This window comes from Telopea speciosissima, chromosome 10 (genome assembly GCF_018873765.1).
Source record: "Telopea speciosissima isolate NSW1024214 ecotype Mountain lineage chromosome 10, Tspe_v1, whole genome shotgun sequence".
In the NCBI taxonomy this organism is placed as follows: domain Eukaryota; kingdom Viridiplantae; phylum Streptophyta; class Magnoliopsida; order Proteales; family Proteaceae; genus Telopea; species Telopea speciosissima.
Genome location: NC_057925.1, coordinates 46,147,531 through 46,170,150, shown reverse-complemented (window position 1 = coordinate 46,170,150; position 22,620 = coordinate 46,147,531). Strand labels below are relative to the sequence as shown.

Genomic DNA, 22,620 nt, shown 5'->3' with positions numbered 1-22,620 from the left:
TTTCATGTTCCTATCTCAGATCTGATCACAGTTTCAAGACCTCCTTGAGATCGATATTTACCAAATCAGGGTTTTTTTTCCCAAACCCTGACAATTGTCGATCTAGGAGTTTGAGCTCACTACTGTATCTGATTTTTTGAAGGCTTCTTCTCCACCTATTTGGACCCACTCGACAGCAATTTGGGCTCCCACAGTTCAGTTTTATTGAAGAGGACCTCCTTGAGATCAATATTAGCAAAATTAGGGTTTTTCAAAACCCTACTTCTATCGGATTTGGAGCTACTGCAGTTTTTTTTGGAATCTGATTTCAGGAAGATTTTTCTCCCATTCTTAAGGGCTCCTTATCCTCAGTTCAAGTCCATTCACTGCAGGATTTTTTTTTCAGCCCCTTGGATCCTTCATCGATTTCATCAAATTCAGGTTTTTTTTCAAAACCCTGACCATATCGATATAGGGTTCTTATTGGCTGCTGTTTCTCATATTTGGGATTTCACTTGAAGATATTTTTTGGCATTCTCTGCTGCCAGTATGGGTGACTCTACCAACTCTACAGCTACCTCGGATCATGATAGCCACAACAAGACAGATTATCACAGTTTTTCACCTAACCCTATCAAACTGGATGGCTCTAATTACCCTCTATGGTCCAGATCAGCCTCCTTTGCCATTGTTGGACGTGGTCTCACAGACCATATTGATGGTACTAGTGTGAAGCCCAGTGATAAAGGCCCTGCTCAGACTAAGTGGCTTGCCAATAATGGTGTTCTCATGTCATACCTCATAGGCTCTATGACTTGAACTACAAGATAATTTTCTTCTTCCTGAATCTTGCCGACCAGATTTGGGCTGCTTGCAAGGAAACCTACGGGCAGCTTGGTAATGATGCCCAAGTTATGAACTTCGAAAAAAGGTACTTCACACTACTCAGGGAGACCTTTCTGTTTCGAAAAACTATGCTACTCTCCGCAGCCTGTGGCAACAGTTGGACCACTTCTCTGATTTTCATCCTACTACAGTTGATGACATTGCTTCCTATAAAAAGCATGTGGACAAGATTAGGGTCTATGACTTCTTGGCTGGCTTAAATGTGGAATATGATCAGATTCGTGTTCAAGTGTTGGGCCATCAACCTTTTCCCACACTTGAACAATCTTATGCCCTGGTGTCCTCCGAGGAAAACCGTAGGGCTGCCATGTTGCACCCTCCTACTACAGATAGATCAGCTCTGAAGGCTGCTGCCCCAGCCTCTTATGCACCTAGTGGCACTGCTTCTCTTGGTGATTTTACTACAAGGAATGTTGTTTGTGAGCACTGTCACAAACCCTATCACACCAAAGAGAGGTGCTGGAAACTTCATGGGAAACCGGCAGATTTTGAAGCTAAGCGGGCTGCCAAGACAAAGATAAAGACAAAGCCCAAGGCACATTAGATCAATCATATCGCAGCCCTGCTATCGAAATTGGTCTATCCCAGGATGATATACAGGCACTCCTACGTATGCTCAGGTCTTCTGCTACCACTGCCTCTACTACATCAGCTACTACCAATTCTTCGGCTCCTCCAGGTTCACACTTTGCCCGGTCAGGTATTCCTTTTGGAGGTCATTGTGCTTCTGTGGCTTCCCATCCTTGGATCATAGATTCTGGAGCCACAGATCATATGACTGGTTCCTCTAGTCTGTTTCACAGATATTCTCCCACTTCTGGGAAAGATAAGGTCAAAGTGGTTGATGGTTCCATTTCCTCCATATCTGGAAAAGGAATCATACAATGCACTTCTTCTCTTCCCTTGATTTCTGTTTTGCACATACCTAATTTTACTACTAACCTCCTTTCCATTAGTAGTATTACTCGTGATCTTAACTGTAAAGTCACTTTTTTTCCTTCTCATTGTGTATTTCAGGATCTGGACTCTGGGAAGACGATTGGATTGGGTAAAGTGCATGGTGGCCTGTATCTACTTGATGACGGTCGCTTCTCTCCACCACCACTACCATCTCCACTGCATCAGAAGTCCTTGGTCTCTTCTGAACTCTACCAGTGGCACTCTCGGTTAGGTCACCCCCCTTTAGGCCTTTTAGCTCATTTATTTCCTAGTTTGGTCACCCTACATACTAAGAATGACTTTTTTTGTGAGGCTTGTGTTTTGACCAAATAGACACGTTCAAATTATCCTATTTCAAATAAAAGAAGTTCTACTTGTTTTAATTTGGTACACTTTGATGTTTGGGGCCCTAGTCGTAAACCATCTATTTCTGGTCATCGTTGGTTTGTGTCTTTCATTGATTGCCATTCTAGGAACACTTGGGTTTATCTTTTGCATACTAAAAATCAGGTTTTCTCCTGTTTTCAACATTTTCATAAAATGATACAAACTCAGTTCCAGGCTACTCTCCAAATATTGAGAAGTGATAATGGAACTGAGTATACTGAGTCCCAATTTCAGAAGTATTTGGCTGACCATGGCATTATTCACGGACTAGTGTGTGTTGATACCCCGCCGAATGGCGTGGCGAAAAGAAAAATTGTCACCTCTTGAAAATGGCCAGGGCTTTGATGTTTCAGAGGAATGTTCCCTCTCAATATTGGGGGATGCGGTCCTCATTCTTGCTATCTTATCAATAGGTTACCTTCTCGGGTTCTTAGTTCCCGTACTCCCTCGATATTTTATTGGGCCATTCCTCCTTTATTGTGCCTCCCAAAGTCTTTGGGTGTGTGTGCTATGCTAGGAATACCAGATCCCCTAGCAAACTTGAGCCTAGGGGGCTCCGTTGTATTTTCTTGGGTTATTCTCCGACCCAGAAAGGTTATAAGTGTTACCATCCCCCTTCCCGCCGTACCTTAGTTAGTATGGTGTGGTTTTTCATGAGACGCTTTCTTATTATTCTTCACCACCTCTTCAGGGGGAGAGTACAAGTGAAGATGTGCCTTTTGAGATTCCTCCACTGGAGGTTCCTCTAGCTGCTGCCAAGCCATCTTTACCACCACCCACGGTTGCTGCCCAGCTTCCTTTGACTGCTGCCCAGTCACCTTTGGACATTGCCCCACCTTCTCTGGCTATTCCTCCCTCACCTATTGGGAATCCTTCACAGGGGGAGACCATAGAAAATAGTGATGTTAATGTTCCTATTCAGGGGGAGCTGACTCCAGTGTAGAGAACTATTGGTGAATTTCAGAAGAGAATTGACAACTCTAACATACTCACCTACACAAGGGGCAAAACCAACAGAGGGCAAATGCAATCCACTTTAGCACCAATACCCATTCAATTGCCGGCTCCAGATCCAGATCCCCCATCTCTTGGTAATCCCTCCTCCTTCGACCTACCTATTGCTCATCGCAAATGTACTAGGACTTGTACTTTACATCCTATATCTCGTGTTGTCTCTTATAGTTCTCTTTCTCCTTCTTTTCGTGCCTTTGTATCTTCTCTCTCTTCTGTTTCGATTCCTAAAAATTGGCAGGAAGCATCTACAGATGGAAAGTGGAAGGCAGCGATGTTGGAAGAAATGGGAGCACTGAATAAAAATAATACATGAGAACTTGTGAATCTTCCTCCAGGGAAAAAACCAGTTGGATGTAAATGGGTCTTTGTGGTTAAACAGAAGGCTGATGGTTCTGTGGATCGATATAAGGCACGTCTGGTTGCAAAGGGATTCACTCAGACTTATGGAGTTGATTATCAGGAGACCTTTGCACCCGTGGCAAAGCTCAACACCGTCAGGATGCTATTATCCTGTGCTGCAAATCTTGGGTGGGATATTCAGCAATTAGATGTCAAAAATGCCTTCCTCCATGGAGAGCTTGAGGAGGAGGTATACATGGACATTCCACCAAGATTCTCTAATGACAGGACTAAGGGCAGGGTTTGTAAATTGAAGCGTGCCCTTTATGGTTTGAAGCAGTCACCTAAGGCTTGGTTTGGTAGATTTCATAAGGCTATGATCTCAGCAGGTTACAAGCAAAGCAATGCTGATCACACTTTGTTTATCAGACGACTTGGTAACAAGGTTACTCTTCTCATAGTCTATGTGGATGATATTGTGGTCACTGGTAATGATGATGTTGCAATCAGGGATTTGAAAATTCTTCTTGGCCGTGAGTTTGAGGTCAAAGATCTTGGTTCCCTAAAATATTTTCTAGGGATAGAAGTTGCTCGATCTTCAAAGGGCATCTTTCTTTCCCAAAGGAAATATGTCCTTGATCTATTGACTAAGACAGAGTTGCTTGGCTGTCATCCTTTAGATACTCCTATGGAAGCTACTACAAAACTTAGGGAGAAAGAGGGTGAACCTGTTGACAAGGGTGCTTATCAGCGGTTAGTGGGCAAAATAATCTACCTTTCTCACACACGCCCTGACATTGCAGTTGCCGTAAGTTTGGTGAGTCAGTTCATGCATGATCCCTATTCCTCTCATCTGGATGCGGTCGGTCGTATTTTGAGGTATTTGAAGTCGGCTCCAGGAAAGGGAATTTTTCTATCTTCCAATGGTCACTTGAAGATTGAAGCCTATACTGATGCCGATTGGGCTGGTTCTCCTGACAAGAAATCTATCTCTGGCTACTGTTCCTTTGTGGGTGGGAACCTTGTCACATGGCGTAGCAAAAGCAGAATGTTGTGGCAAGGTCTAGTGCTGAATCCAAGTTCCGTGCGATGGCACAAGGCATTTGTGAACTTCTGTGGCTTAGAGGATTATTGTAGGATATCGGTGTTGCTGTCCATCTTCCTATGATGCTTTATTGTCACAATAAAGCAGCCATTAGCATTGTTCATAACCCTATCCAGCATGATCGTACTAAACACGAGGTTGACCGACATTTCATCAAGGAGAAGCTTGAAGCTGGCCTCATTTGTGTTCCCTTTGTGAAGTCTACTGATCAATTAGCTGATGTGTTCACTAAGGCACTAAGTAGCAAGCTGTTTCATCCTATATTAGTCAAGTTGGGCATGCATGATATATATGCTCCAACTTGAGGGGGAGTGTTGAAATAGGTTACTTATCCCCTACCCGATTGGGGTAAGCAATCCTAATTCTATTAGGACTACCCCCTAACCGATTGGGGAAGTACCCCTAGTTAGATTAGGATGTTTCCTCTTTATTCCCTTTTATTTTTCTCCTTTTTTATTGTTTATCTCCCTCAACCGAATCCTAGTTTGGTATTCCTAGTTGTACTAGGAATCCCTAATATGATTAGGACTGAGGTTGATTCCTACTTGTACTTGGATCCTTATCATTCTACTTAATATAAATACAAGGCCTGTGTGATCTAAGGATCTACAAAGTCTTACATTAATTCAATTATCTCTACAAGGAGTCTATTTTTGAGTCTTTTATATAAGGTTGTAAGGTGGACAAGTATTGAACACGAATTTTGATATTAATGAAAAGCTTTTGCTGCTCTTCTTCTCCATTGAAGATTTTTGTCTTATGTTTGATCAAGGCTAGTGGGATCGGTGTTTAATCCGATTGACACCTTGTAGTGGGAAGCCCAGGTGGTTCGTTGGTGAGATTGGTGTTTGATCCAATCGACACTTTGTTGTGTGAAGCCCAGGTGGTTCTTTTGAAGCTCTCCTTCAAGTTCAAGCTCAAGATTTGATTTTTATTCAAGTTCCTCCATAAACAAGCAGCTGCGAATAATTTTTTGGCATTACAAGTTGGAAGCATCCCCATCCCCACCCCCATCCTTCTTCTAATCCTCTAAACCACCAAACCCTAACATCCCCTCCATTATTGAATAACATTCCCATAACCTAAATTCTGCCCAAACCAAACCAGCCAGCAAAATCCCTCCTCTTTTAGATCAAACTCACCACCCCTGCCCCTATAGCACTCTATACAAATCCTAGCCCCATCCTCCCACTCTAAACCCTAGATTTCCCTATTTTACTTTTTTCAAAAACCCGAAACCCTAACCCTATATTGTTGTTAATTCAAATCAGCATACTTCTCTCCATTAAAACATCTCAGGACCTTCACTGATAGACTGCCCTACCTTGACTAGACATAACCCTAACACCAAACCCTAACCCTTATTTCACCAAAAAAAAAACCTATTTTTGGCCTACCTGATTCACCTGTTCATAACATATACTGGTTGATTGGCTCTTAGTTGGTCTCCTACCATTCTAGGACTACATTACAGTTGCAACAAGAACAACAACTCAGCCTTATCCCAACTAAATGGGGTCGGGTTCATAGATCCTTGCCCTCGAATCAGCTCTATTCGAGGTCATACTTGATACAAGACCTAAACTATGAATGTCTTTCCTCGCCACTTCTCCTAAGTTTATTTTAGGTCTGCCCCTGTCTTTTCTAGTTCTTCAATTTGAATCAAATCACTACTCTGTACTGGAGAGAGGCTTCCGTTGAACATGGCCATGCCACCTCAAACGACTTTCTCATAGATTATCATGTATCGGAGCTACTCTCAAATCAGCTCTAATACAACCATTCCTTACTTTGTCCTTCCTAGTCTTGTCACTCATTCACCTCAACATCCCCATTGCCACTACACTAAGTTTATCTATATGATGGTCCTTAACAGCCCAACATTCTACACCATACATCATAGTCAGACGTATAACTGTCCTAGAAAATTTTCCTTTTAAGTTTTAAGGGAATGCGTCGATCACACAACACTCTAAACACATCTCTCCACTTCTTCCACCCTATTTTAATTCTCTGTGAAACATCATCCTCTATATCACCTTTTTTATTTGTGATTGAACCTAGAAACCTAAAATAATCATTTTGCAGAATCTCCCTCTCATCAATTTTCACCACCTCATTATCTGTCCCAGTGTAACTAAAGTTACACAGCATATACTTTGTCTTCGTTCTACTTATCTTAAGATCTTTTGATTCCAAGGTTGCTCTCCATAACTCCAACTTGACGTTAGTCTCTGCTTTTGTCTCATCCACCAAAACAATATCATCGGCAAAAGGCAAACACCAAGGAATTTCATCTTGAATGTCACTGATTAAATCATCCATGATAAGCACAAACAAATGAGGATTTAAAGCAGATCCTTGATGTCACACAATTGTAATTGAGAATTCACTTCCTTGACCCCCCATAGTTCTTACACATGTCACCACACCATCATACATATCTTTAATTATGTCCACATATTTACTTGAAGCACTTGTCTTCTCTCGTACTTGTCAGATCTCGTAAGTCAGTAAATAGCTTCTGTCATGGATCTTCCTGGCATAAAAACAAATTGGTTCTCCGTAATAGTAGTTTCTTCTCTCAGGTGGGTTTTAATAGACCTCTCTCATAATTTCATATTATGACTCATTAGTTTTATGCCTCTATAGTTATTGCGGCTATGAATATCCCTTTTATTTTTGTAAATCAGAACCACAATGTTTCTCCTCCATTCAAATGGCATTTTCCTTGTGCTCAAAATCTTATTAAACAGCTTGGTTAGCCAAGATAAACCACGAATTCCTTAGCGCTTTCACACTTCTACTAGGACCTCATCTGGGCCTTGTACCTTGTCTACTTTCATCCTCCTTCAAGCTTCTTTTACTTTGACACCCTAATTTTTCGTATATATCTACGAAATGTAGTGTCTTGATGAGTAATGCAGTCTTCTGGAACACTATTACTCGCAGTGTCTTCATTTAGTAGGCTGCAGAAATAAACTTTTCATCCCTCCTTAATGTCCTCATCTATTAGTACTTTTCCATCTTTACTTTTAATACATGTAACATGGTTGAGATCTATACCCTTCCTTTCCCTCATTTTAGCTATTTTATATCTTGAAGTATATTGAGCTCATAAAAAAAAGGAGGAACCTCGATTAGAACATTCCCTTATTCTAGTCGAGATTCCCCTCCTCCTTAGGAATCTCTCCTATTTTATGTCAAGATATATTTTCCTAGTCCTAGTTGGAGTCTCTAGTTTTAGTTTCCTAGTTTAGAGCTAATTTCTGTTTCTATTTTCGTATTGTAATTTGGAGTCCTAATGTGATTAAGAGTTCCCATTTAATGTAACAATTAACTATAAATAGATACAAAGTGAGGGAGACTGTCATATTCGACAGTTCTCTTCTCTTCACCATCTTCTTCTCCTCTTTCTCGGTTCTGGTTCTCAAGTAAGTGTTCTTGTTACATTATAGATAGTTTTTTCCCCTTCCTTTGTGCTCAGACTTGTTGCTATATGGGTATAAGGGTAGATTTGTCCTATGAGAGCATTCTTGTACTTGTGCTCTATTCTTATTTATTAAAAATAAAGATGACTGCTCTCCATATTGACAAGCCAATTATTCCCATCAACCATCATGGTATTAGAGCGAGGATCCACCTTGGGATCCAAGTCCTAACCACCGCCGCAATCTCTAGCGCACGCTTTCTTCTCTCTCTATTCTCTTTCTCCCGCCTATCGCCTCCCACCATCGTTGCTACCCTCAGTGGTGAAAACCTCAACCACCGAGGGGTCTTTGCCCTCCTTTTTCCTTCTCTCAGGTTACCAGCATATGGCCTGAAAGAATTTCTCTCACTTTCGATTTAATTTTTTGTCAACCGATTGTACAGTATATTCATCATGCATTCATGCAATAATTCAGCCATTGGCCACAGTTTCTCTTTACTTTAGCATGCATTAGCAGATCTTCATCAACCTACGTGTAACCCTAGATCAGTAACAATGCCGGATCTTATCACCACATCAACTGAAACCGAAGGTGTGAGTTGTGAGACTCATGGCAATTTCCCTTCGTAACCTGTGAGCTCTATCAAATTGAATGGAAGCAATTATTTGATATGGTCTCGATCATGTTACCGAATTATTGATTCCCGCGGGTTTGTCGGGTAACTTCCAGGCGAAACTGAGAAGCCTATTGCTGCCAGTCCATCTCAGAAAAAAATGGAGTTTGCATAATTCATTGGTAATGTCATTTCTCATCAATTCTATGCAACCTAATATTGTACATGGATATCTATTGTTGGATACTGTTGCAAAGATTTGGAATGCTGCCCAAGAGATATATTCCTAGGTTGGGAATGATGCTCAGATCTATGAACTATACAAGAAGATTCATGAGACCAAACAGAAAGACATGACTCTGTCACAGTACTATTCTGAGTTATGTGGTCAAAATATCTCCTTTTAAACTTCACCACCTTATCCTAGGGCAAATAAGCTCACCTTTCTTACAATTCTGCATAGTGAGTCGCATATCCATGACCACTAATCTATGTTGTGTGGTTAGGCTCTCTCCTGGTATAACCTTACAGTCCTTTACAATCCATCAGACCTTCTAGTTAGGAAGAAATCTACTTTGCTACTATGATGCCCACTTTTGAAGGTAACTAAATGCTCCTCTCTTTTTCCAAAGTAAGTGTTTACAATGGATACATCATAAGCCACAACAAAATCTAAAACTGAGATCCCCTCATTCCTCTCTCCAAAACCATATTCTCCCTGGATAGCTTCATAGCCTCTACGATCTTTCCCGACATATCCATTCAAATACCCCCTATAATAATCTTTTCACATTTGTTCCCTAATTTGTAACTTACTACTTTCATCCAATCCTACTTGAGGCACGTAAACGCTAATTATATTGACAACCTCTTTCTCCAACACAAGCTTGATGGATATAGTCCCATCTCCGAATCTTTTAACATCCACTATATCATTTTTTAAATCTTTATCCACTACTAAACCCACTCCACCTCTATTACTTTTATCCCTTGTATACCAAAGTTTAAAGTCGTCCAACTCATTAGCTTTTTTACCCTTCTTCTCCTCATAACATCTATCAATTCTAAACTCTTACTATTAAAGATCCAATATTCCAAGATGCTAATCCGATCCTATGCTTTTGGACTAGCTTCTTTACCTGCACTCATCCAATGTACAAGAACCCTTGCCTACTTGTCACCGCATCCAGCCGCCGATGCGGCGCGTCGCTTACAAGGGACGCCCTAGCTAACCCTTGCTTAATTTGCACTACACTCGGGACATACTATAGCATGTCACTTATTCTGCCGGGGAATGCCCTAGCACAATGTTGATAATATAAGGTTGTTGAATCCATGTAAAAGGGTTTGGCTAGGGTTTTTTCGGTGCCGGCTGCCGACCTGACTTACCAACCCTCCTCCTTTATTCGGGCTTGGGACCAGCAGCAATTGCTGGCAGAGATTTGGGATCTGTTGTTCAGTGTTTCTTAAAGGATTGGGAGTGGAGATATCTCGCCTTAAATTTCAGGTCAATCCATGGTTAAGTGAAAGAGTTTGCTCATCTGAAACCAATCCTGGTCTTCTGCCCTCATTGCTCCCACTGTGGGGTTGAAGACAATCAACTCCTAATATTTACAAGTAAGCCCAGCAACTCTCATAATTACATGAAACTCCTCTTCTATGAATTTGATTTATAATTTATCTCTGTATGAAGTTAAAATTCCCAGAATAGCCTTTTGCTTAACTTGTTTCTGTTTAGTCCCAATCTTTCCTAAATTTCCAGTTTTGCCCTTCATCGAGTTAACTTACTAAAAGGAGTTCAGAATTTCCATTTATTTACAGCATTACCGTTATATTCCTATACCTGGAATCTTGTTAAAGAGTGGGCCCATAGCGAACCCATATAAGGTTTCTAAACCCTAGGGGTCAGGACCACATCAATTGGTATTAGAGCCGAATTTTCTGGCAATTACCAACCATGACAGGGCAATCTCACATCACCAATCCTGACTTGCAGAAGCTGTATAGGGAACTGGCTGAGAATCTACAGAAGACTGAAGCCAAGCTTGATAAGTTCATGGAGGAAATACACAGCCTCTTTACGAAGTTTCGTGCCATCATGAAAAGGACTGGAAAACAAGAAGAAGTTGGACTGTCTACACCAGTTCAGTCTGGTGTCTTATATATCGAAGATATGCCCCAGAGGCAGCAACCTGATCCAGCTATACCCCAAGATGTTATCAGACATAGACTATGGCACCAAGATTAAAGTTCCAAAGTTCAGTGGCGAAAAGGAGCCAGAGGAATTCCTTGATTGGCTTACAAAAGTTGAAAGAATTTTCGCATATAATCTTTTCCGGACAAGAAGTGTGAGCTCATACTCACCAAGTTTATTGGATATGCATGTTCACGGTGGGATGGTGTATTACATTCGAGGCTTATCAGACGATTTGGACCTGTTACTAATTGGGAGGCCATGAAGCAGATTCTGAAAGAAAAATCTGTTCCTCCTAATTATAAGAAGGTATTATTTAACAAACTAAATAATTTTCATCAAGGATGTGGATTCCTATATGACAGAATTCCACAAATTTTGAGGTGCCAACTTCAAGAGACATACCAACAACGGGTTCTAAGATACATCAGTGGGCTGAATACCGAGATTCTACTATGAGTTGCCCAAAAGTGATTTAAGGTCTGTTGATGTGGTAGCTGCTTATGCTAAGACAGCTAAGGAGAAGTATAGTTATCTGAAGAACATGCTCAAAACTTTTCAGCTTACAAACCTCCACCCCAGATCGAAGACAAGAAGCCCGAGTCCCATAGAGTGAAAAAAGGAAGCCTGAGGTTAGCAAAGGCAATGATTGGTTGAAGAGCATCGTGTGCCATAATTGTGGCGAGAAGGGTCATTTCGGTGACAAATGTCCCAATAGTCTTGTCGCGTGAAAATAGACAAGACGCAATCAGCAGAGAATGATGACAATGATGATGCAGATAATTTAGACGGTTATCCTTAATAGGATGATGGTCCTGATGATGACGAAGTTGAAGCTCACTCTGCTAATCTTACATCATTCTCAAGTAGACTAGTTGAGAAAGCTCCCCTCTTCAGACAGAAGGGTATTCTTCTGCACAGTGCTAGTTCTACAGATGTTCATACAGTTGTTAATACCAGGGCAGAAGCAAATTTGATCTCTTCTGAATTTGTTTGAACATTCAACTTTCCACAGAAGTAGCTATTCAAGAAGATTCATGTGCAAGGTTTTGGACCTTCAGCTCGAGTACATCTGCAGTTTGGACCATTACAATATCATGTGCCTTGCTTAGTCATCCCGTTGGCACACTGTGACATTCTTCTAAGACGACCTTGGTAACGACATGCTGGTATTCTCTACAATGGTACACGGAACACCATCAAAGTTAAGTGAGGAAGCCGAACGTACTTGATGTCGCCACATGCGTTATCAGACATGCCTCATTGGCGACGTCTCCTCCTCAAGTTATGAATCACTCTCCCCTTCCCACTCATTGAGTTGCGGTTCGACCGTCTTCCCCGAGACACGTGCCACCCTAACAACAAGATAATAATACAAGGGCATCTTGGGTTCGCATCCTAATTCAATGGATTCAAGTTCTTTCAAAACCGGGACAATTGATGTAATTAGGCATAGGGATAATTAGAGATTTATGTAATTTATTTTCTAATTTAGCTCTAGCCACAATTTAAATTCCCAGAATAGCACTTGCTTTATAACTTGTTTTTATTTAGTCCCAGTCTTTCCTGAATTTCCAGTTTTGTCCCTCATCCAGTTAACTTACTGAAAGGAGTCCAGAATTTCCATTTATTTACAACATTACCATTATATTCCTATACTTAAGTTCTTGTTATACCCTGGGACAACATCACTTATATGTATGCACAACTAGTTCCTCAAAAATAGGATGGTTATATGTTAGAATATCCACCCACCCACAGCCACACACACACACACAATGCAGCTTAAAGTATAGAAATCAAAAGAAAGATTGTACAGCTATATGATATGCCACAGAGTAAAGTTTTCTTTACTCGGATCAATCATGCCAAGTATGAGACACAAGCACTCATTAAGATTATGCAAGTCTTACTTATATCTTGTTGTAACACTAATGCTAGCATACTAAAGTTTAATCATGATCCCATATACTTGATAAAGACTGTTATTTTTCCTTTTTTCCTTTTTCTTCTGTGACTACTACAAGTAATACTTTAAAGGGGCAATTCCCCAAGAGTAGCACACGGCCTTCCAAGCCATGCAAACTGTAAATTTTCATTAAAAAAGCTTGAACTGTTAGGTGGAGGGACTCACAGGTATATGAGGCGATCGAAGGCCTCAAGGGTAACCGATGGGAGACTATTCTCCCAACACTCCCTCTCACATGTAGGCAGGACGAAACTTCATGCATGTGCACAGAAGCACAAGCATCGAAACCTGGCAGAACAGCAGAAGTGATCTGCTCTGATACCATGTAAATATCCAATTCAAAAGCTCGAACTGTTAGGTGGAGGGACTCACAGGTATACAACGTGACCGAAAGCCTCAGGGATTTAATTGATGTGGGACTATTCTCCCAACACAAACAAAAATAATAATATCTTGCACCAAGGCCACCTTAAAAGCAGGTCCATGTCACCTCCAATGGCCACTTTGTTTCTTTCCAATTGAATGCACCAAAAGATAGCAGGTAAAAGAGGCCTAACTTTTCCAGCCCTGGAGTTCAGTTCCTTAACCCAACAACTTTTCCTTCAGCATAATAGGTAACATAGTTGTCAAGGCGTTGTCCAAGCGCCCTATGCTGGAAGTGCACCTTGGTCGCCTAGGCGACGCCTTTTTGGTGTCACCTTGATTTTTTCCTCCTCCAATGCCTTGGATCGCCCAGACGCCATGATAACTATGATAGGTAACACCCCACACCACCTGAAATTTCACACTAGACCTCATACCCAAATATGGATAATGGATGAGAACGTGCAAGGAGGTCTCTGCAACACCCAACCATTAATAGCAGGCAATAAATAACATGCCTTCTTGATCTCAGATGGCCTCTAAAACCAAAGTGCCAGTTGAAGAAGAAACTGAATCATAGAAGATACTCCCCTAACCCAGATTGCATTCATGGGAAAGGAAAAAGATTCCATCCTAAAGAAAGCATCAATTACGCCTTTACTGTAAGGACAAGGCAGAACTTTGACATATGAAGCCTTGAAGTTCTCGTACCCTCAATCAATTTCGACTCTGCCATAAAAGAAGCTGGACAAACACTGATTGAATGGAATCTAAGAAATATAAGACCCACCTAGCTGATACTCTACAATGGAGCTTTGTCAACAGCTAACCCTGATACAGAACAGAAAAGATCCCCCAATGGATAGCATGAACACCATAACTCCTCCCAAAACAGCTTTTGATCTTTGTCTCACCTTGACACCAATCCCTTGATAGGAGAGAAATCGATTCATGATTGCTCTCCCTAAATGTAACTGAATCTCCTCCAGTGAGCTATCCCACTCGTTGGCTGTCCCCTATAAGGCTAAACAGACTATTCTCCAGGACACTTTCTAACAAAATCATGATAAGAAGTTTAAAAAAAAAAAAAAGATAGAAGATAGCACCTCCCCAAGTGTTGATAAAAGTAATCAATGCTGTTCACAGGTAAATAACAACTCGCATTTGACAGCTCAAGCTCTTTTTATTGGTTGGTTGGGGGGGAGGGTTGTTGGGGGGTTGGAAATTGTATATACGAAGATAAACTAACAAAGGATGACTTGACAATGAACCCTAAGAGTTAACTTTACAACCGAAAGGAAAAAAAAAAAAAACTAGAAACCCAGAAAATAGCTTCTAGTCAAGGTAAAGCAAAAAATAGAAGCAGTTGAAATTTGATACGACGTACCGAAGACATGGCATGTGGAAGAGTCCTCTTCAAAATAGATTCAATTGTAGCCTGCCGTACGTTCTTTTTTCCCACATAATTTACAAGGATGCTTTCTGGAACATTCTTTCCAGGCCGAAATCCAGGTACCTGATAAGTGGACAACCCCGCCAAATAAAACAAACAGCAAACCAAATCCAAGGCCATAAGATGTGACAATGAGAGGCACCTGGTTGAAATATTGGCTCATTGTCCACATGCAAAACATTGTTTTAGTTAGAACTAAATACTTTCTCAGCAGAATGAGAATGTGTTTTCAAAAGAAAATAATTTGAGCAGGAATTCAAACTAACTGGACTATGCCAGACAGCAGGAGGCTGGAGGTAAGCCTTACCATCACTCCAAGTAGCAGGGCCTTGAAACTCAAACGTATATGTGTGTGTGACTATATGCTGAAAGGTGCAACTGGAGAAAATAAAGAGGTATACCAAAGTACCTTTGCCTTCTTCATAAACTCCACAATGACCCTTTTGTAACAATCCTCACACACAACTGGGGGAACTTTTACACTTAACCGGATCTGCAAAGAGGGCCAGGAATTACAATGTCGAGCCAAATATTAGAGAATTGATCATGTTAGGAGATGAACAAAGTAAATAATTTATAAAATGACTAACTTTTGAATTTGTTCATTATTCAAATTTCCAAGGAAAATATCAAAACACACTAAACTAACGTCTATTTAATTAATTCATTCATAATTCCAATGATGAACCATTAGAACACATACTTCTGATTCGCATAGATGACAAAGAACAGACAAACGGTTAAAAGAAGGGGACCAAAAAAACAGTTAAGTTTCTGGGAAATGGAAGAAGTATGTATTAAAAACTAATAACTCACCCGCGAATTAGGTTCTTTGGTTTCTGTAACCTCGATATCTGCCGGCAAATTGTCCATTTCCGGGTTGACAGTAACAGAGGATGCATAAACAGTGAAATCACTGAAATTTCTTCGAGTTAGAGGTCGTTGGATAAGAAACCGGCAGGAAGCAGAAGTGAGCTTTGGATAATTCGTGGGTGTCTTCTTAGATTTGAGATGGCTTGAGACAGGGACAGTAGCAGATAATGGGGAAAGACGCGAGAGGGAGAGCTTGAACTGGAGTACTGTGGAGCTCAAGAGCTCCATTTTCTTATTCGCGTTCAACTCTCCACAGTTCAGAGTGAAAGAGTGAAAGAGAGCCATGAGGCAGAGCACTTAGCTATAGTAGATATTGGGTTCGGCTAGCAGAACCATGGTTCGTAATTTCGGATCAGCTGATGTCGGCCGGATCGGATCGGTATCGGCCGAGGCCGATCCCAAGATTAAACCGATCCGGCAAGACATTCCTGGATCCTATCGGTCAATTCGGTTCTGATCCGATACTTTCCATTTTTGGGGTATTTTGACCGATACTTAAGGGAATTCCGACTGATTTTTTAAGTTTCTGACCAATTCGTACAATTTTTTAGTTTTTTATTATAGTTTTTGTCCGATCCAAGCTTGATCTAGTAAAACCTGGATTTTGGTCATTTTTAACCGATCCAAATCGATTTTGATCGATACGGATCAGTATTGGCCTTGACTAATCCCAAGTCCAATACCTAGATTACAAACCTTCATCAGAAATATAGTTATTAAAAGTGAGTTGAATTATAAAGAGAAATTGTAGAAGTGGGGAAGTGAGTAGTTAGGATTATTCATGTATTTATTGATGAACGAAGATGTAGAAAGGGACCTGGTAAAAGAGGATTGACAGTTGGTAGGACCTCGGGTTTCATCCGTAAAACCAAATCTCTACTTTCTCTTTTATCTTTTCTCTTATTTTTCTATTTATGCTCTCATTGGCCATGCACATAAAGAATATTGCTTCCCTATTAAATTCAAAACATATCAAATTAATTATTATTATTTTTTATTTTTTTATTTTTTTTTTTTTGGTAAGAAGAAGACTATATATTAAAGCGTGTCCAACGCAAGGTATCCAAATTACAAAGCTCAGATAGCTAAGGAGTGGAAGAATGCCAATTTGTCCTACATGCAACAAACAAGGTTTTCCGAGCTAGGGAGTCAGCCACACTGTTAATCTCCCTAGAAACATGCTGAAAACAGCAAGAAGCAAAAAAAGATCTCAGGTACTGGATGTCCTGGATGATGCTAATGCACTCAATGGGAGGGTGGTGGCTGTGGTCCTCAAGACACTGCACTAATTCCAAGTTGTCCACTTCAGTGATCAAGAGCTCAATACCTTCAGATAAGGACTGAAGGAGGCCTTCCTTCAGAGCTAGCCCCTCACCTTGAATGATGGAGTTGAAACAACCCGGATCTGAGATGGCAAAGATTGGCAACCCTTGATGATTTCTGATGATAAATCCTAGACCTCCTTTTCCTTCATACTGGGAGGCGTCAGAATTTAGTTTGAAGAAGGGATAAGTAGGGGGTACCATGGCTTATTGCGATCAATCGGAGTATTAAGCAGAGAGAGAATAAGTTGAGGGTTGTACACTTGTTGATGTGAGGCAGAGGAGAATTCCTGAAACTCTCTCTCAGCTTTAGCTACAACCTCCACAGGGCTCCAAGCCTTTTGATTGAAAATATACTCATTTCTAGCCTTCCATAAAAACCAACAAATGAAGGAGGCAACACCAGCAACCTCTTTTTGAAGGAGTTTGTCATTACTAGAAGACGAACCCCAACTTTGGATAACCTTAGATAGCTGAGGGGAAACAGATGGAGGGATGAAAGAAAGACGGGAAGCGAACCAAATAGCTCGAGCAAAGGGGCACCCCAAAATTATATGATTCGCTGATTCCACTTGTCCATAATGAGCACAATGAGGGTCTATTGGAATTTGTCGAGCTACACCGTCAACAGTAGCGGTGCCATTAGAGCAAGCTCTCCACAGGAGATTTCAAATTTTTGGAGTATTACAACTCTAGATCTTTTTCCAGACTTCTTCTGGAATAAGATGCTGAGATGACGAGGCTGAAGTTGAAGGTCAAGAAGTAGTAGATTCATCGAGCTGATTGCAAATATGATGATATGCTAATTTCACAGAAAAGATGCCATTCTTCACTGGCCCCCAAACTTGCAAATCAAGCCTAGGGGCAATGCTAAGTTTGATGCTCTTGATCGATAGCACATCTAAAGCGCAAGAGTGAAATCAATTTCAATTTCAAAATTGAATCAATTCCTTGGCTATTTTAGAATTTTTATTCCTTTTGATTCCTATTTCATTGAAATAAGGTGCAAAATTCAAATTAAACATTCTCCGAAATAGAAATCACCCCATGGAATTAAATAGAAATCATACCAAATCAGGCCTTAATTGTGCATGAACCCCATGCTGCAAGACACCATACAATCTAGTTGTAATTTTGGGAAGAATCCATAACAAAAATCAGTGGAATAATTTATCCATCTCGTTTGGAGTCTATCATACTTTAATTACGTTTGTTCTTAAAAAGGATAAGGCTATGCATGTTGATGAGTTTAAGTCTATAAGCTTGTGTACTGTCCTATATAAAATTGTTGCAAAGACCTTGGCTAATAGGCTTAGACCATTTTTGCATCATTTTGTTTTTCCTTTTCAAACAACCTTTATCAAGGATAGGAAAATCTTGGATAACATATAGTTGCTCATGAAAATTTTCAATTTCTTAAGCAATATAAAGGTTTTAGGGGCTGTGTTGCTTTTAAATTAGACATGTCCCGTATGATAGGGTTGAGTACGGGTATTTACATGCCATTTTTTGAGTTTTTAGGTTTTAATCAAACCTAGTGTGATATGATAAGTTATGTATTGTCCTTTGTCTCGTAATCAAAATGGAAGGTACTAGTTTCTGTTTCTTTGAGCCTTCTTGTGATTGTATTAGATAGGAATGTCCATTGAGTCCTTTTTTTGTTTTTCTTATTGCTATGGAAGGTCTGTCTCGATTCCTAAAATTCCTAAACGTTTATATGGGTTTGAATATGTTTAAATGTATTAAGATTGGGAGACATTGCCCTGAAATAACCCATCTTTTATTTGCTGTTGATACATTCATTTTTTGTTGTGCTGATAAGAATGATATTTCCACCTTACATGCTTTGTTAAACCTCTTTCAAGATATTTCAAAGATATTTCCAGACAACAAATGAATTTTCAGAAGACTGGAATGTTGTTTAGTACGCATGTAGGTGTGGTCATTATTATGTAGCTTAGGCATTAATAAAAGTTTAGATAATTCTTTGTATTTAGGGACTCCTATATTTTTCTCTAGGAATAAATATCGCGATTGGTCTATTCTTATTCAGTTAGTGGAAAGGAAGCTTGGAGGTTCGAAAATTCCACTCTTATATCAGGTTGGAAAGTCATTACTAGTTAAAAACCAAGGACAGTTTTAAAAGGGGATGGCCATATCTTATGCTTAACAAGGTGTGTGATTATGTTGATTCCCTTAATGCTAAATTCTAGAGAGGGGAAGAAGATGTTAGGGTTGTGCGTAAACCTAAACTGTGGGAATGATTGGGAACTTGACACTTATTTGATCAGGGATTATCAAAAGGGGCTGACCACATCTTTATATGCGACAGTAGAAATGAGCCTTCAACAAGAGCAGAAATATGGACCTCAACTTTGATATGTTGCTCCCAGTTTGTTATGCTACCAATGGAGATTATGGTTTACAGGGATTCCACAAGAATCAGAGATTCGGGGACTACTTCAATGGATGCACCTAGCTAAGGAGCAAGATTGGAAATTCTTAACTCTTTGGATGGATTGTCAACTATGTAACAGACTAGGTTATCCAATGAATGAAAGAGGGATAGCCCTGAGATGCAAATTCTATCACAAAAAGCTGTTTTTAAGATAAAAAGTTTTGATATTTCTATTGCTCTTAAGTGGACTGGAAAGGCAAGGATGGAGAAAGTATCTACTACCTTATTAGATGATATATATAATTTCATGTTTAGTTAATTTATCATTCAATTTCTTTCATCCTAAAAAAATTACAACTCACCTCTGTCAAGTCAATGGAAGTCACTGGAGTGATTAAGGTCGTATCTTGTTAGAGCATATTATCTTTATATATATATATATATATAGCACGGTAGATTCATTAGATGACTGGAATCTAAGAATAATTGAACGAACACATTATTAGCTTGGAGGCATTAAGCTACCACTATCTGCTACAAATCTTTCTTTTTTTCCTGCAAGAATTAATGGCAGAAAGATTTCCTTTTTCAGATCCTAGATAAAAACTGTGATTTCTACCGATACCGATCCGAGGAACATAGAAGTCCCTATCTTTTTTGTAAAGTAACTTGGCACTGTCGAGGAATTTCCTTTTTTAAACTGGAAGAAGGAAAAATATGAGTCCACTTACACAAGGTGAGGGAAACTATGATTTAGATACTTTCAAACCGGAATTTCTAACCAAGAAACAAGAAATGGGTGGTTTATTTTAGATCCAAGGAAACTAGGATTTTGTTTGAACACTTTACCCTGTTGAGTAATGGAAATTTCAGTTTTTAGCACCAAATTATTGATAATGGCTTCCGACGAAAGATTTGTAGAAGGGGTAGGTAAGTAATAGATGATTCAACTATGATCCGGATTTGGCTCCTCTCCAGGGAATCCATCGACCAAAGGCTGGGCTGCGTGAATACATCCTAATGCCCGATGGAACCTGGAGAGGAGCCGGATCCACCAATTTATCATGAATCTGAAGCTTTTATGTCTCTGTTTTAGGGCGTTATACATTGAAATACAAGAAAACAAACGAAGAAACTTTGCAGAACAAATAGAAGAGATTTGAGATTTCATTTTAAAAACATTAATGGTAAATATAGGCACCAATTGACGCAAACTGAAGGGCAATCCTAGCACCAGCTTGCTTGGAAGGTGCCTCCAAGGATTAGATCCTTGGTTTGATGTGAGAGAAGGGTCTCTAAAAAAGGCTGAATCCTGTGCCATTTCCTCTTCTCTTCCCTTCTCATTCTTCATTCATACAAAATAACACAATCGGAAAACCGGAAGAGATGGAGATAAAAAAGGCATAACACAGAACAAAAATGGAGAAGATGAATAATGTATGAAGTTCGGTAAGCAGATCTGTTGACAGAGATGAAAATCTCACAACAACCGGCCAGTAAAACTTCTGAGATTGATCATTTTATTTAGCTACAGCCACTTTGGCATTTCAAGATGAAGGCCATTTCATTCTGAGCGAACCTTATCTTGGTACATGCAGCTCTCAAATTTCAAATACTACACCATAAATTATAAATCGATGCACGAAAGACATTACAGGAAAAAATCGGAAAGAAAAACGAAGAACAAGAAAAAGATTTTCTAAAACCGAGCAGATCAAAATGCCTCTTGGAAACCCTAATCCTTGAAAGCTAAATAAAAAACATACTTGAGGAGAACCTTACGACCCACAAAACTGATAAAGAGTTCAGGTTATATATAGACTGCACATTAAACCCAAAGGGGCAGGGGTAGTTCCGTCTTCTCAACCATTCTCCTAACTGTGGTTAGGGTTGAAGTTCGACATTGAGGTTTCAACGGTTTCTAGTCACGGACTCCTCTTTGGTTGGGGACGGACAGGGGAATGAAAAGGATTAAGTGCGACATCAATCTTAGGTGCGTGGGGGTTGGAGTTTAGGGTGTGGCAGAAATTAGACGGACCTGATTGAATTTATCGGAGTGAATCAAAACTGAATAATATGGCTATAAATGGATAATCAAAAATTCAAATTCGATTTAAAGACATCCGTATTCGTTTAGAGATATCCAGAAAAAAAATTTGAATACTTTAATAAAAATTCGTCCGGAAACAAAAAAAATCTGAATACTTAATAATAAAAAATGAATACATAATGATCTTGAGGGGTTTTTGAAGATTCAACGGGTTCAAGAATATGAGGAAAAGAGAATCATGATCTAAGAGATTGGATTGAGAGTGAATTGTATCCGCTAGGGGGAGGAAGGTCCGGGTTATACAAGGCAATGATGTAAACGGATGGTTGAAAATCCGAATTCAATCAGCATCCAAATCCGTTTATAGATATTTGTATTCGGCCAGGAAATATCCATATCGAAGCCAAATCCAATCTGTTTACAGGATTAAAACTGATCGGCTAAACTCTTTATCGCTATCGGTTGTGTAGCCCCTCCACCAATGTGGTAGCCAATGAAAGTGGCCTTAAAAGCATTGGTTTAGATGCGATTTTCAATTTCACTAGGGTTGAATAATCTTTTCGCACACAAAAGCATTGGTTTGCGTCTAGGTGCCAAACCACACTAACCACATGACTAGATAGCGTAAAAAAATGAAAGCACTTTTGATCAAAATTAAGGGCGTCTAATTTCAACCTCAAATTCAATCATTTATCTTCCCATCATTTGTCTTTCCCTCTTATATGTCCCTGTAATCCTATGAATTCTCTTGATAATTCTAAAATTTTCAGTTTTTTGTTTTGTGACTTGAAAACTCATATTGGTTTAAAATTTGAAATATGAATAAGGTTTTTTGGGGCGTACTTTTCCACAAAATTTCAATATCATATAACCTACCATATGGCAAATCTAGATGCCTATTAAGGAAATTCCAATAAAAATCAATATTATTTTACATTTTCTTCATTTTAATATATGAAAAATTAATATTAAATACTGAAACCAGATCGATAAATAGACCAATAAAGACTGATAAAAAACAACAAAAGTAAAGATCCACTCTAAATTATATGGATAATAACATAGATAGAGAGAGTTATAGTGACAATTCTAGTTGCAACAGGTCTCTAGCCAAAACATCCCAAAACACCTCCACCCCATTTCTACCCTGGGTGTAGACCAAAATTCTAATTGATCCATTAACATGAGAGGCCATGATACTCAAACTGCATCAACTGTTCTATAAATACATTTAATCAAGAAAATTTCACCCTCAGTCCCCTCAACCCAAAACAAAGAGGGAGGG

At 39.7% G+C, this 22,620-nt stretch overlaps 1 protein-coding gene and 1 non-coding gene across 3 annotated transcripts in view; both read right to left on the bottom strand.

The window, feature by feature from the left end:
• LOC122641980 (trigger factor-like protein TIG, Chloroplastic) overlaps positions 1-15,839 on the bottom strand; it is a 64,740-nt gene extending 48,901 nt beyond the window's left edge. The window contains exons 1-3 of one of the 2 annotated variants that reach the window (XM_043835344.1): positions 15,509-15,839; positions 15,102-15,185; positions 14,627-14,755 (exon numbers count right to left, since the gene is read on the bottom strand). In XM_043835344.1, coding sequence (XP_043691279.1) covers positions 14,627-14,755; positions 15,102-15,185; positions 15,509-15,793 — 498 coding nt within the window. In that variant the 5' untranslated portion in view covers positions 15,794-15,839. The remainder of the gene's footprint in view (positions 1-14,626; positions 14,756-15,101; positions 15,186-15,508) is intronic. The other variant, XM_043835345.1, reaches the window with a different exon arrangement.
• A 4,879-nt stretch (positions 15,840-20,718) lies between these two features.
• Positions 20,719-20,822, bottom strand: LOC122644434. Its single transcript, XR_006330363.1, has one exon. It is a non-coding gene; the product is annotated as a small nucleolar RNA snoR109 (small nucleolar RNA).
• Between the last annotated feature and the right edge of the window lie 1,798 nt (positions 20,823-22,620).